Below are 15,111 nucleotides of genomic sequence, written 5' to 3'. Positions count from 1 at the left end.
GACAATAATGACGACCATGATGTTTTATTATGCATTGGTCTTGAAAATGAGGATAAAAGATCACCTATCGTCGGTGAACGGAAAATGTACTAATGGTGGACTCCGGCGACAGTAGTATACATGACTTTTCGTCCAACACAATGAGTCTATTTTTGAAGCTCTCATCTCCACAAATCCGTAGGTATTGGAATCATTCAATTTCGAGTTTATATGAGGAAGATATGGATTTTTGAAGTTTTGATGAGAAAAAAAAAACTGTATAAGAGAGAAAGAGTGATGAATCACGTAACAAAAAAAAAAATATGCTTTAAACAAATGACAAAATAGAAAATTCAAATGACTTATTCAAGTGACACCTCATCTGTTTGGCTATTTTTTAATAAATTTTCAAACGTTGGCTATATCCCAAACGTGATGTTTGGAATGGTCTAATAAGTTACAAATTTCTTTATTTAAAGATTATGAATTGATTAGATTAAAATAATATATAAATATTCGGTGTAATCTTTATATCAAATTAACAGTGTTACACTAAATTTGGTTCAACACTGTTTATTTTACGTAAAAATTACATTTTAAATTTTTTATCATTGAATAGCTTTTACTCTATTTATAGTTTGAAGAAATGCATTGTAGATGCTCTGAGAGGTTAATGAGTGAACATAAATTGTTAAAAAAGAGAATCTGAATAAGCGTATCAGCGCTAAGCAAGAAGCTGGTGGGTCCCACCATTATAGGCTATGAGTTCCACACATTTTCCCTACAATTTCATACCCTGATCGCTGATTCCGACTACTAATATCATTTTTCCGGTAAAAAAATATATATAAGCTGTTGGCCACACAAATAGCTAATCTCTAATCTGATTGATTGACTACATACATACATACGTGTATGTATGTATATATTGTATATGGGTTGTTGGGTTGATTATGATGATCGCTTTTTTATGAATGTGATCATCATGTGTAGGCCCACATTAATTATTCCCATTCCCGTCCCCTCATTTCTAGCAAAATCGCGCTCTTCACCACCAATGCTAATATTATATATATATATATATATATATATATATATATATATATATATATAGTTATTAGGATATCTCTGTTAATTGTTTTGTGTTATGAAAACATAATGAGGTCCACTGGAAGTGGGGAGTAATATTAATTATTAGAAATGGAAATCATGGGGCTTGTATGTATAATGTACTGTAGAGACGCAAAGACATTGTATGTAGTTAGCAATAATAGTGGGATAGTAGGCCTCATCAACTTTGCTAATGTTTCTAGTGACAACATTTTTGTGGATAAAATATTATGTGACTGTCTATATCGCATAAATACATGTTTCAAGAAATAATGAAATTAAAAAAAAAGTGATGATTATCATAATTAACCAAAGGGGACCGTGTTCCCACTAGAAACAATAAGGTGATGAGTCAACGTCTTCGAAGTGGAGCTGGAGGTAAATGGTAGTACACAAACTATAGAAATAAAATTAGTAATGATAATAATACTCTCGGGACCATTTTAATATCGAATATTAACGTAAGCAATTACACAACATGACCAATAAGACAAGTCTATAGCTATATGGGGTTGAGTCGAATCACGAGACTATATGTATATAAATATCCCACAATTGGGTGTGTCTCAGTAGTAGAAACCTGAATTTGGTCTCAGCCCCTCTTTTCCTTTCTTTTTCATGTTTCAAATCTACTTAGTACGATAAGTGAACAGATCGAAGAGATATCAGAAAAAACAGGAGACACAAAAAAGAAAGAAAAAAATGGTGGAAGAAAAAGGTGATAAGATATTAGAGGAGATAGAGAATCGGAGATCGTCACCGTCAGTTGACTGGCGAGGAAGGCCTTGCAGCCCTAACAAGCGCTATGGTGGTATGAAAGCAGCTGTATTCGTACTCGGTCAGTACTCTCTCTCTCTCTCTCTCTCTATATATATATATATATATGTATATATAAGGGATATATCATATATATGGCACGTGTGTGTGTAGGGCTACAAGCGTTGGAGATAATGGCCATCGCGGGAGTGGGAAACAACCTGATAAGCTACGTGTTCAACGACATGCACTTCTCTCTCTCGAAATCGGCAAACATCGTCACCAACTTCGTCGGAACCATATTCCTCCTCTCTCTCCTCGGCGGCTTCCTCTCCGACTCCTACCTCGGAACTTTCTCAACCATCCTCATCTTCTCCTTCGTCGAGCTTCTCGTCCGTACATACACCCTTTTTTTTTTTCCCCTTCACGTTTTTATTTTTTATACATCTCCCTCTTTGTTCCAAATAAAAACCAGTCATGAGATTTTAAGCCCCCTCAAATACGACTAAATATATATGTATAGATATGTGATATTTTAATTAACTCTATTGTTTTTCTATTATTTATTTAAATAGTTTGATTTTACATGAAAATTTCATCACATAGATACATTCTAATTCTCCTTTAATTTTGAATGTTTGATATTTTTGTTGTTATAATATTAGGGGCTGATTCTTCTGACGGTCCAAGCCCACGTGGCGGGGCTGAGACCGCCGTCATGCGACATGACGATGGCGGATAACAGGGAGTGCCGAGAGGCCGAGGGGTACGAGGCCGCGGTGTTCTTCGCGGCCATATACTTGGTGGCTCTCGGAAGCGGGTGTCTCAAGCCCAACATCATCGCTCACGGCGCCGGTCAGTTCGCCGGCGGCGGCGAACAGGATGACCGGACGAAGAAGCGGCTGTCGAGCTACTTCAACGCAGCCTACTTTGCGTTCTGCGCCGGCGAGCTCGTGGCTCTGACGCTCTTCGTTTGGGTCCAGACTCACTCCGGCATGGACGTTGGGTTCGGCGTCTCCGCGGCAGCCATGGCTCTCGCCTTGCTCTGCTTCGTCTCCGCCACCGCTCTCTATCGGAACACCCCTCCCGCCGGGAGTATCTTCACTCCCATCGCTCAGGTACCGTCTCTCTTTTTCTAGATCATGTATAGGAAATTAGGAGTGAAAGCAAGTTTTTTTTTTTAAGAGATGAGATAGAAGTAAGTTTTACATCATTTTAGTTTAGATGAAATTTGACTTTTAAAAAAGTAGTTTTTCCGTTGAAATAATGGTGTTATTATCATTACTAAAATTTCATCACTTTGTTTATTATTATTATTTTTTTTTATCTCACTTTGTTTGTTGTACTACTTGCAAATATTGCTTCTTTTTTTTTTTCCTTTTCTTTTCTTGTGTATATGCTATATGCCAACAGAAGATACCAAAACGAACCTGGCCATCTTTATGTCGCGTGACTCGTGTCGCTCTTTCTAATTAATTTTTTTTTTTGCTTTATAATTTTGGCAATACACACACACACACACACACATATATATATATGACTTTGGAAATTGAAGTGGAGTCACTTTTTGTTTTTTATGTTACTTTATATATTTTACATTTGATATATCATATATCCATAGAATCTTCTACGCTAAGTTAATTTAAACCAATTTACATGCGTCTAAGTGATATCACTAGGACCTATTGGGAGATGTTATTATGTCGTATAATTTTGTTCAGTTTTCTACTTTTGGGCACTAATGAAGGCTTTAAGGGTTAAATAAAGAGTGAAAACAGATCTCCTCTACTTTTGATTTTGAACGCTGATTTGTCGCCGACCTTTCATTCTTTTATTTTAAAATCAGATAAACCATATAAAGACTAAAAAGAAGCTCATTTGATTGGGTTGTTATATTTTTGTTTTTTGGCGTCAAGATTGGCTTATTATATATACATGCATATATGATATATACAGGTCTTTGTCGCGGCATTTTCAAAGAGGAAGCAAATCTGCCCCAGCAGCTCCAACACACAAAACAATGAGACGCCCAAAATGACTAATAGGTTTAGGTCAGCCAATCAACTAAAGCCCCTATATTATTATGTGTGTATATATATATATATATATATATATAATATTCATCTTGGTGGCCATAATTATAAGAAAAATATAACACTTGAATGTATTAGAATATGTTTTCAATTTCTCTAAACAATGGTAAGCTAATTTATTTCACGTCACTTTTAAATGTAAAATCATCTATAATTGTATATGAGGCCCATTAATATATACCCACAAACATCTCGTGGTATCATTATATAATACGCATGCATGCATGCAGGTTCTTAGAGAAGGCGTGCATGAGATCATCAGTAGCAGCAGAAAACGACGTCAGAAGAACAAGTGACGTCGAAAACGAGAAGAAGAAGAGCCAATATTGCAGCGCAGAGGAGGTAGAGCAGGTGAAGAGAATCGTGTGCGTGATTCCCATATTCGCCAGCACGATCATCTTCAACACCATTCTCGCTCAGCTCCAAACCTTCTCGGTCCAGCAAGGCTCGGCCATGGACGCTCGGCTCTCCTCGAGCTTCGCGATCCCTCCGGCGTCTCTCCAAGCCATCCCTTACGCTCTCCTCATCTTCCTCGTCCCGCTCTACGAGGCCGTCTTCGTTCCCGCGGCCCGAGCCCTGACCTCACACCCCTCGGGTATATCCCCGCTCCAGCGGATCGGCGCCGGACTCTTCACCGCCACCTTCTCCATGGTCGCCGCCGCCCTCGCCGAGTCCCGGCGCCGGGAAACCTCCGCCGCCGGCGACCCTCCGCCGTCCATCCTCTGGATCGCGCCGCAGTTCCTCATCTTCGGAGTCTCCGAGATGTTCACGGCCGTGGGGCTCATCGAGTTCTTCTACGGGCAGTCGGTCGCGAACATGACGTCGTTCATGACTGCGATGACGTACGTCTCGTACTCGTTCGGGTTCTATCTCAGCTCGGTTCTCGTGACGGTGGTGAACAAGCTCACCCCCGGGGCCGGGTGGCTCGGCCGCAACAACCTCGACGATGACCGCTTAGACCTCTTCTATTGGCTACTCGCTGCACTGAGCCTTCTCAATTTCTTCAATTACCTCTTTTGGTCAAACTGGTACTCCAAAACCCTGCCACCAAAACCCACCGCCACTAGTACCACTCAACTTGACTGATATATATATATATATGCATATATGTAGACGTATATATAGTTATATATATAGTATTTTTTACACACTAATTAAGTCTGGCTGTAGGGCATATATATGATTAAAATTATGTATTACGTAACGCCTGTTGGTTAGCACTTAAATATAATGTTCCCTTGGCTGTGGGTTTATATCATTATGTGGTGTAATGAGATGGGGAACACTTGTAGTCTCTGTAGGGTCTTCGTCATAATGAGGAAGTTTGGTCTAGACCAGCAAATTATAATTAACTACTCATTTTGATATTATATAGTGCGTATCTGTTTTTGTATCGTTTGGTATACTATTTAGTCACAATAAAATTAGTCCACATTCACAAGTTTTTTACGGGATTACGTGAAGTACTAAAAAAAATAGATCACATAAGTCTAATATCCGCTTCCAAAGCAGTCCTAATCTCACAAGAGGCTTACAAAGTTCAAATTCGTTTCCAACATTTTGATCCAACCATTAGATTAGGTTTAAATTAAAATTGAAACGAATGCAATTCATATGCTTATTTTCTTTAACTGTGTGATGGAAGTTAGTTCCACCAGGAATATATGGTTGGTTTTTAGTCATAATCCATTCTCAAAAGTTTTTTAGATATCTCTCAAAATATATCTAATTCAATAACGCCTTTACAAGCGTTCAAGTACGTACAACTATATTTCTCAAAACAAGCTGATAAAAAAACATAGTACGTGGATCTGTGATAAAAGTAGGTATCAACTCAAATGACATTTCACAAATAAAATATTAAAAGTCAAACAAAACTACAAAAAGTTGAGAAATGGATCATGGATATTGTCCAGGTGTTATCTAAACAGGGAGTGCATAAATCATTTTTTTTATTCTCCTAGTTTTATGTTAATGTCCTCCTCGTTATTCTCTATATTTTTTAGTGATAAAAAATGTATTCTTATTATTGGAAAAATCATATTAAAAATATATGTAATGGCCATATTGATAACTTAATTTGTTGCGATAACTGAGTGAGAGACGCACACCAAAACCGAATGAGTTTAATCAAATTATTATTTGAGATGTACAAAATCATCATTATTCATTAATTATTTTTCAAAATCAAGACAAGACAAATACAAATTTGACGTTCAAAAGAATGTTAAAATAAACATGAATTTATGATGAGAAATACGACAAACTCATCATTTTGATGTTGATTAAATTTAACATGGTTATTATATATGCTCTACTGCCTTGATGAATTTATGCAAGAATGGTAAAAGATATAGGGGTCATTTCGTATATATATCCATGCAGTCACAGTCACCTATTTAGGAATCGGCATACATAGAAATGATACTTAATAAGGCGGAATATTCTATACGATAATCAATGAATTGTAATTAGTTAAGAAATAAGTAGCTAAGGGAGAATCAATGATATACTGTTCTAGGACGTGCTAGTAGTTAGTTGAGGAGGCTTAGGGCATGAAAGAAGCATGATTTAACTGCCTCAATTCATCCAACACAGGCAAGGCTAAATCAATATGAATGAACTAAGTACCCCTATAGTTTTCAATGTATCACACACCAATTATGTACCATTCTATCAAAAGTATTTCCTAGCTAGTTAACAAATCAGTTTTTCCCTCTTGGGTTGATTTGAGGGTGTTAATTCACTCTGTTTCTTTTTCGCGCATCCGCATTAATTTTTGTTTTGTTTTATTATTATAAGAATATATCTACACACAGTTGCACTTTTTAGTAGAGAGAGTTTATTAAAAGAGTGAACATTATAACATGAAAAATAGATCGTAAAATGGGAATGAAAGGTGAGTTGATCATCGACCACAGTCGATCAAAAATGCAAAGGGGAACGAAGGCGTATTCGGGTCGAGCCATAGTTGTGTTGTGTTTCGCAAGCTTTTTCGCCGGATCTCTGTTTTCAAGCCCTGCCTTTTATTGGACCACTTCCTCTTCTTCGGACCATTTTCAAGCTTGTGATCACAAGCGGGTATGTATTACTCCTAACTATAATATAAAAATAACACTTTAGTATTCTATTACAATTAAGTTATTTGTCTGTTTCCCACTGTTAATTAAGTGTCAGTATGAGAGAATAAACCATAACCTTATATATATATTTTTAAGTCTCTCTATCTATCTGAATATAACAAAATATGTATTTTATTATTGGGGTCAGAAATTGGCGGAAGGATCATCAAACGAGGATCAATCAGGAAATCATGTGATGAAGGAAGTCGAGAATGCACACCAAGCCCTTAAGTAATAATGAGCTTTATATTTAAACTATTTACGCAGTACTTACTTACTGCAACTGTTCAATCATACTAAAAAAATACACGCATGTTCATATAATCGAATCACGTACAATAGATATAATATTAATATATATATATACACAGATCACTGGACAAAACGATTTCAACGTTAACGACAGAGCTAGCAACAGCGACGGCAAGGACACGGAGCCAAAACAGCACAGGCTTAGTAGCGAACAGAGATGAGATCATCGAAGCCGAAAAGAAGACGATGACGTCGTCGTCATCACCTTCGCCGCCGGTGCTGGTGGTGGTCGGAGTCAACACGGCGTTCAGTAGCCGGAGAAGGAGAGACTCCGTGAGACAGACGTGGATGTCGGCGGAGACGCGGAAGACAGCGATGCTCAAGAGAGTGGTGATGAGATTCGTGATCGGCCGGAGCGGCGGCGAGTCTCCGGCGACGGAGGAGAGGGATCTGGACGCGGAGGCGGCGGAGCACGGGGACTTCCTGAGGCTGACTGGCCACGTGGAGGGCTACCATAGGCTGTCGTGGAAGACGAAGGCTTACTTCTCGGCCGCGGTGGCCACGTGGCCCGAGGCCGGGTTCTTCGTAAAAGTGGACGACGACGTCCACGTCAACCCTCGAGCCTTGCTGGCGTCCCTCGGGGCCCACCGTGGGGCCCGCCGCAGGGTCTACGTGGGCTGCATGAAGTCCGGGCCCGTCCTGCACGACGAGGCCCAGAAGTACTACGAGCCCGAGTTCGAGAGCTTTGGGGACCGAGGAAACGGCTACTTCAGGCACGCCACGGGGCAGATCTACGCGGTCTCCAACGAGCTCGCGTCTTATATTTCCGAGAATGCCCCGATTTTGCACGCCTACGCCAACGAGGACGTCTCGTTGGGGGCGTGGCTCCTCGGCCTCGACGTCGAACGTGTCGATGACCGGTCCATGTGTTGCGGTACCCCTCCAGGTAATTTTCATTTTTTTTAGTCAATTATGAAAAATAAATCATATGGTGAATTTTTATTTTTTTTTTCAATAAAGTGTCTACTCTAAATTTGATTGGAAAATATGGAGTAGTCATTTTTTAGTCCAAATTTTGTTAATTGCTACTCAATTGCCAGACAAAAAATTATAAATTAGATATGAGACATACAAATTTTGGACAATATGTTTGAAGTGATTCAATATTTTTTTAGGCGTATCTTCGACTTCTGATGAGGAAATTAATCAAAACAGAAGTATATTTCATTGTTATTTTGAGTATTATTAATGTCACAGATTGCGAATGGAGAGCGCGAGAAGGGAATGTGTGCGTGGCGTCGTTTGACTGGCATTGTAGTGGAATTTGCAATTCTGAGGAGCGAATGAAAGTTGTCCACGCGTCCTGCGGAGAAGGAGTTGGAGCTCTTTCAAGTCTAGATCATATTCCATAAGTATTAGAATTATTGGCTAAACCCGTAGTCCTAGTCCTAGTCCTAGTCTCCTAAACTTATTTCTTTCCGTGCGTTATAGATTATATCATATTTTGACTCTTTATTTTACTCCTTTTGTTTTGTCGCTATTAGCTTCTTTTTCTTTTTTGAAAACGGTCGCCATTAGATATATTGACTTATTACCTATCATCTTAGCTTTTTTTTTTTTTTTTTTTTTTTTTTTACAGGGTATTAGCTATTACTATTTACTTGCTACACAATATTTTGTTGTTGGAATGGTTTGCATTAGTTAGACAATAAACTCCAATGGGAGACCACGTGCGCTTGACTCAATTCCTTAGAATAAATTATGTACAATAATTTTTACGGTAATAAGTTTGCGTTTTTGTTTGAGAAATCACACTTAAAAACTATTGAATAGGCAGTTTTGAATCACACGTAATAACCAACATTTCAGTCATTTTATTTTTAACTCAATATCTATAACTATCATTGGCCGTTTTGAGTTTTATTTATATTTTATGAATATCAGCGTTATGATGAAATTAGTGTGATTACATGACTAATTCTTTCCTTATTTTGCGTGTACTGTGATACTTAACAATCAATATTAAGCGCCCATCAATTTTTTTTAACTATTAGCGCTCATCATTTTTTTTTTTTTTTTGTAAGCGCTCATCAATTTAAATTGTCATATTGAGAATGTTCTGAGCGCCAATGTTTCGGCGGTTTCAATATCCGTTCTATTTTTTTTTTGCTCGTGCTAATTTATCATTCTTCACTTTAAATCGTTGCTTTTGGTAATTTCTCTTCTTCTCAGAGAGAGAGAGAGAGAGGAATTGATCTGCACGTCGTTGAACTTAACCCTGAGGTTCACTGCCACGACCAGACCGGTCATTTCTCTATTGAGGCTTTCGTCGCAGTTCGCGTTGAATTGTTAGATATATTGCAATTATATTTTATAGAGAAAATAAGAGAGAAATTTGAATTCTAGATCTCATAGAATTGTGCTAGACAAATTTGCAGAGTGAAATTCAAATTTGTTGGTCGAATTTTGCTTCCACCCCGAGCCTAAATTTGTAACTAAACACTGTATTTTTTTAAGAAAAAAAATAGGAATGTGGAATAAATCACTTATTTACTCTTAATTGTGTATAATTCTCATAAAAAAAAAAATCCCAAACTCTATCTCAATAGACTTGGACATCCGTACACAAAGCAAAAACTCTATCTAAATTGAAGTTTGCTTTAGATAGCACAAAGCAAAAACTCTATCTAAAGCAAACTTCAATTAATGGGCTAAAATTCATGTACCAAAAACGTTTTCGCGGCCTTGATGTAAAAATCTTTTCTTAACTCATGAGACTAATTTTTTTTTTCCATTTTAAGATTTAGATGGTTTAAACACACTATAGATATGATCTTAAGTACGATTTTCTTCACCTAAAATTGAACCAACATGACAAGTTTAATGAAACTATATATTAAAACATGATAGAAGATATCGTCGGGGACGATGTCGAAGGAGACAATGCAAAAGGCTTTGGTGGTACTTGCAACGAGTCCAAACTTCCTTCCAACATTTCAATGACTTTACTCATCGTGGGTCGATGGGAAGGGTCCTCCTGTATGCACCACAAGCTTACCATCACCATCTTCTTCACTAAAACATGTTCTTCTTTGTTTTCGATTCTCTTCAATCCGAGGCACTCTTCATCGAGCTCTAGGCGTTTGTAAATCCACTTTGGGAAATAAAGTTCGCTAGTATAACCGGTTCTTACATTAAGACTCTTTCTTCCTCCAACCATTTCCAAAATCATGATCCCGTAACTATAGACGTCGAATTTGTGCGACACACCCTCAAAACTCGTATTACAAACTTCGGGAGCAATGTATCCAATAGTCCCTCTTGGCCCTAGTACCGAGACATAATTTTCTCTTTTACCAAAAAATTTTGCCAAGCCAAAATCCGAGATCTTCGGAACAAAATCAACATCGAGCAAAATATTATGAGGCTTGATATCGAAGTGAAGAATCCGCGTATTGCAACCTCGGTGTAAGTATTCCAGTCCCCTAGCGATCCCAAGGGAGATTCGGTAGTGTGTTTCCCAATCCAACTGACAATTATTATTACTTTCAGTTTTATTTTCACCGAATATAAACTTCTCAAGAGACCCATTTGGCATGAACTCGTAGATTAGAGCCCTATGCGAACCCTCAAAGCAGAAACCCATCAATGTAACAACATTTACGTGTGAAGTTTGGCTAATTGTTGCAACTTCGTTGACAAATTCTTCTCCATCTTTGCCTTTTGTTTGGTTCCAAACTTTTACTGCGACAAGACAACCGTCGTCTAGCTCACCTTTGTAGACGTCGCCAAAACCCCCTTGCCCTAATTTTTCCGAAAAATGCCGAGTTATTTTCTTGACATCCGAATAACTATATCTTCTAACTTGGATCGGCCCGTAGTTTCTGAGTAGGTTTTCAATATTTTGATCCATTTTTCTGAGCCTCTTCCAAGTGAAAATAGACCTACAACCCAGTGACTTTCTCCGCAGACAACATATCAATATCACGATCACGATTATTGCACCGACTCCAGCTACTACATGGGCTACAACATTTCCAAAAATATACGCATCACAAGACTAATTTATTATGAAAAAACAAAACAAAAAAAAAAACCTCACGAATTCGATAATTTGATTTAGTATTATATACCTATTAGTATAGGGACCACAGGACCTGATTTTCCTGCCAAATCTGATGATCATACAAATTAATTCAGCATTAGCACACCATTTTTATTAAGTGGTCGTACCATAAGATTTTCCAAAACATGGGTCACTGACTACAATAAATTGCACGAGAATTTTCCACAGAAGACAGCGTCCTTAATTTGATTTGGACTATTCAGCAGAAGAGAAATAATATTTGACTTGCACTTATGGGAGAAGAAATATCTCGACTTTAACAAATCAACGATATTTTAGAGATATATATGAAAAGTATCGTTATATATGTAAATATCAAAAACATGTAAATAACAATATATAGCATTATAACAAATTTGAGGACAATTGCACGAGCACACAAACTAATAAGGAATTTACAGGGGAAAAAAAATTGTGGACATGAATATCCAAAAATATAGGACTATTAAACAACGTTTCCCCATATTACGTACGCGTAGGATAAGCCTAAGAATGACGATGATGAGGATTTGATATGGAAACGAAAATCCCTAACTTTGAGAAAGAACGAAAAAAATATATCGAAATTTATTTATTTTTAAAAAGTCTAAATATGAGTAAATCATATAGGATTCATGGAAATCTGGTGCAGGGCCTTCAAGGACAAGTTAGACCAACGCTTAAGGTTCCAAATTTTTTTAAAAAAAAAGAAAGGTAAAAAAAAAAAAAAAAAAACCCTACTCAAAACAGTAAATGTCCATAATTTAATCACACATATAAATATTGGTCCATTTTTTTATGAAATTATTTTTTTTATTTTTTAAGAGACTTAATTTATAAATTTCGCCTAAGACCTCCAATTTTGTTGGACCGGCCCGATATTGGTGCCCGCGAGTCGTAGGTACCATTATTAAATATAATATATATAAAGTAAACATAAAAAAGGAAAATATCACATCTATCCTCAGTGTTTTATTGAAATAAATACGTTTATATTTTGTCTTTTTAAGTATATCACATTTAGTCTTTCAGAAGGAAAAAAAAAAGTCTTATCACATTTATCCCTTCAATTTTCCATTAATTGTAGAATGTATACCTTACGTTTTATTGATCCTTAATTATCCCCTCGTAGATAATTTTAGTTGACTTTCTACTTGAATATTATTAAAAAAATGAAAAAAAAAATGAAAACTCTCTCTTGTTCTTTTTCTTTTCCGAAACCTTGTTACCACGGTAAAGAAACAACTCTTATCCTCTTACTTAATTTGATTATTAGTATGCTCTTTTGATTAGAGGAATAGTGTATGTCTTCTAAGGGTATTTTCTGTCATTTTTTATAAATGAATATAATAAAATTAATCAAATTATTAATAAGGGGATAAATTTTTTATAATTAATAAAACATAAGGTATATATTTTACCATTAATAGAAAGGTGAGGGGATAAGTGTAATAGACTTGAAAACACAAGGTATTGATGCATCATTTTAATAAAACACAATGAATGAATGTGTATATTTCTAAATAAAAACCTATATATGATCTAAATTTATTATATTCTTAATGGCTCTGGATGGGAATTACATCCACAAATTGGTATTTTACACGTTCAGTTTTTTTGTTTTTGTTTTTTTGGTTAAAAAATTAAATTAAACAAACTCAATATATATATATATATATATATATATATATATATATCGAATAATCGAATAGGTACTCGCAATTAAAATTAGTTTAATTATTAAAATATTGAAGATATAACTCACCTTGTATTTATGTCTCATACTACTATAAATATAGTTTTCCGGTGCGGATGACTTTTGGGTGCGATTTTTTGTGTCGTACCTAAAGTCGCACCTAAAGGTATCATTGGGTGCGAAAATTGACTTTCAGGTGCGAAAAAAGTCGCACCTAAAGTCGCACCTAAAGGTATCATTGGGTGCGAAAATTGACTTTCAGGTGCGAAAAAAGTCGCACCCAATGCTGTTTTTTGTACTAGTGTCACATAATATAACGCATGCGTTTTGTCTTGATTTAAGTTATATTCTTAATTACTAAATAGCTAAACTACAATCTCAATTCTCCATAATATGAAATATGCGTCATGTTTTAGTTTTGGACTATTTTTAAATTTTTGTAAACAATTCAGCTAGAATTTTTATGTAGTGGTTTGAATGGGCTTATATGTCTAATTTCCTTTTTTTCAAATTTCCAATGATCTTTTATTAAAAAAAAAAAAAAACAAATTTGTCACATCTAATTTGAGTTTCTAGCTCCGTCAATGGCCACATGTCTAACTCTCCTTAAATACTTGTAAATAAGAGGTGAGATTAGCTGTAAAACAATAATCACATAAGAAAAAAAAAAGTGTTATTTTAATTTTTTGAATTAGTTCAATATACCAAATCATTTAAATATATAATTGTATAAATATTTTTAAATAGAAAGAAGTATTTATATATTCACTCACTCGTCATAATCTTAATATAAAAATAAGGAGTAATCCATAAGTACTATGTGATTATATATACATATGTCCATAAAATGTATCTCATACTCTTTTTTTGATCATGCAACACGTAGATAAATTATATATAAAATAAAATTTGCACAAAAAATTATTGTAATTAATGTTTAATATGCTTATTAGAGAAACCATTGAATATTTTTCATTTATAAGTGGTGTGTGTACCTTGTGGTTGTGGGCCTTGTGGCCGATGATCATCGCTGCCATTATTACTAAGTAAACATGAGGAATTGCCGGTCCAATTGAGCTCAAACCCTGTAGCCAAATCCTCTTTGATACTGCCGGATTGTCGAGAAACCGGAACCACCACAACATGCCTCGTCCCACACTTTTGCGACACATCACTCACATGATCTATCTCCTCCTCCGGGAGTGCAAGAACGACGTTCTCCTTGTTCTCGACCGCATAGCCAATGACATAGCCATTGTAATCCATATTCGCTATATGGCGTAAGCAATTAATGATTAGGAACACTTTGTGCTGCTTAGGACGGATCGAGAAATGGTCTAGGGGAGTTACGTTCCGGATGAGAGGCATGGGTTGATTATATGGGACCAAAAACGCTACGTTTGAGACGACCAAAGAGTTTTTTCTATAAGATATAGCGTGGACGACATAGTTATCATTGGCAAGTTTGAGAATCGGTAGATCTCCATGGCAAGAGAGCTCAAAGCCGGAGCACCCGCAAGAAGGTTCTTGGGATTTTTTTATGTAGAAAGGGGAAGTTATTATTATTGAAACGTTGTTCCCGCAATGAGTTTTCGGAGACTTACAGGTTTCGGAGATTCGATCTTCAGTGAAAGCTAGGTTATTTGAGATGAGGAATGGGATGGCTATTAGGGTTGTGAAGAAGAGATTGCAGAGAATTTCCATTGTTTTTGGAAAATAAGTGGCGAGCAAGTTGGTATGGTCTCTAACTCTCTCTCTTTCAATGTCATTTATGCAAAGTTGACTAGAATTTTCTTCCCATTGAAATAATGAATATATTTAAAAAAAAAAAAAAAAAAAAAAAAAAAAAACACTTGGGCTTCGTCTTCATTTCAAGCTTTAGCATTAAGGAGATGTGATATATGAACAACCCATGTGAACTTGTTATTTGGTGTACAATAATGTGTGTGGGAACAAGGAACAAAAAAAGAGCTATTTTTCTTTATTATTATTATGATA

General features: G+C 36.3%; 3 protein-coding genes across 3 annotated transcripts; 2 read left to right on the top strand and 1 right to left on the bottom strand.

Annotated features, from left to right (window-relative positions):
- Positions 1–1,524: 1,524 nt before the first annotated feature.
- Positions 1,525–5,308, top strand: LOC149400703 (protein NRT1/ PTR FAMILY 4.4-like). Its single transcript, XM_089611218.1, has 5 exons — positions 1,525–1,927; positions 2,020–2,237; positions 2,511–2,963; positions 3,802–3,896; positions 4,169–5,308. The coding sequence occupies exons 1-5, from the start codon at positions 1,792–1,794 to the stop codon at positions 5,022–5,024; spliced, it is 1,758 nt and encodes a 585-aa protein (XP_089467344.1). The 5' UTR covers positions 1,525–1,791; the 3' UTR covers positions 5,025–5,308.
- A 1,561-nt stretch (positions 5,309–6,869) lies between these two features.
- LOC149400702 (putative beta-1,3-galactosyltransferase 8) lies at positions 6,870–8,724 on the top strand. The gene is made up of 4 exons (XM_089610485.1): positions 6,870–7,019; positions 7,209–7,291; positions 7,432–8,258; positions 8,570–8,724. The coding sequence occupies exons 1-4, from the start codon at positions 6,870–6,872 to the stop codon at positions 8,722–8,724; spliced, it is 1,215 nt and encodes a 404-aa protein (XP_089466611.1).
- Positions 8,725–10,169: 1,445 nt separating this feature from the next.
- On the bottom strand, positions 10,170–14,846 carry LOC149400701 (LEAF RUST 10 DISEASE-RESISTANCE LOCUS RECEPTOR-LIKE PROTEIN KINASE-like 2.4). Its single transcript, XM_089611216.1, has 3 exons — positions 14,109–14,846; positions 11,446–11,487; positions 10,170–11,338 (listed from the first exon to the last, which is right to left on the bottom strand). Exons 1-3 carry the CDS (start codon positions 14,815–14,817, stop codon positions 10,209–10,211), a joined length of 1,881 nt encoding a protein of 626 aa, XP_089467342.1. The 5' UTR covers positions 14,818–14,846; the 3' UTR covers positions 10,170–10,208.
- Positions 14,847–15,111: the final 265 nt, after the last annotated feature.

The sequence above is a fragment of the Urtica dioica genome, chromosome 4 (assembly GCF_054948205.1).
Source record: "Urtica dioica subsp. dioica isolate 48M chromosome 4, U.dioica_male_clone48M_v1_H2, whole genome shotgun sequence".
In the NCBI taxonomy this organism is placed as follows: domain Eukaryota; kingdom Viridiplantae; phylum Streptophyta; class Magnoliopsida; order Rosales; family Urticaceae; genus Urtica; species Urtica dioica.
Note: the sequence above shows the minus strand (reverse complement) of the source record. Positions and strands in the feature narration are given on the sequence as shown.

Coding starts and splice junctions, on each gene's coding strand:
- LOC149400703 (XM_089611218.1), top strand. CDS start 1,792: ATGGTGGAAGAAAAAGGTGATAAGATATTAGAGGAGATAGAGAATCGG. Junction 2,238..2,510: donor TCTCCTTCGTCGAGCTTCTC/GTCCGTACATAC, acceptor TTATAATATTAG/GGGCTGATTCTTCTGACGGT. Junction 3,897..4,168: donor AAAATGACTAATAGGTTTAG/GTCAGCCAATCA, acceptor GCATGCATGCAG/GTTCTTAGAGAAGGCGTGCA.
- LOC149400702 (XM_089610485.1), top strand. CDS start 6,870: ATGCAAAGGGGAACGAAGGCGTATTCGGGTCGAGCCATAGTTGTGTTG. Junction 7,020..7,208: donor AAGCTTGTGATCACAAGCGG/GTATGTATTACT, acceptor TATTGGGGTCAG/AAATTGGCGGAAGGATCATC. Junction 7,292..7,431: donor AATGCACACCAAGCCCTTAA/GTAATAATGAGC, acceptor ATATATACACAG/ATCACTGGACAAAACGATTT.
- LOC149400701 (XM_089611216.1), bottom strand. CDS start 14,817: ATGGAAATTCTCTGCAATCTCTTCTTCACAACCCTAATAGCCATCCCA. Junction 11,488..14,108: donor ACAAGGCCCACAACCACAAG/GTACACACACCA, acceptor TATGATCATCAG/ATTTGGCAGGAAAATCAGGT. Junction 11,339..11,445: donor TGTGGTCCCTATACTAATAG/GTATATAATACT, acceptor GAAATGTTGTAG/CCCATGTAGTAGCTGGAGTC.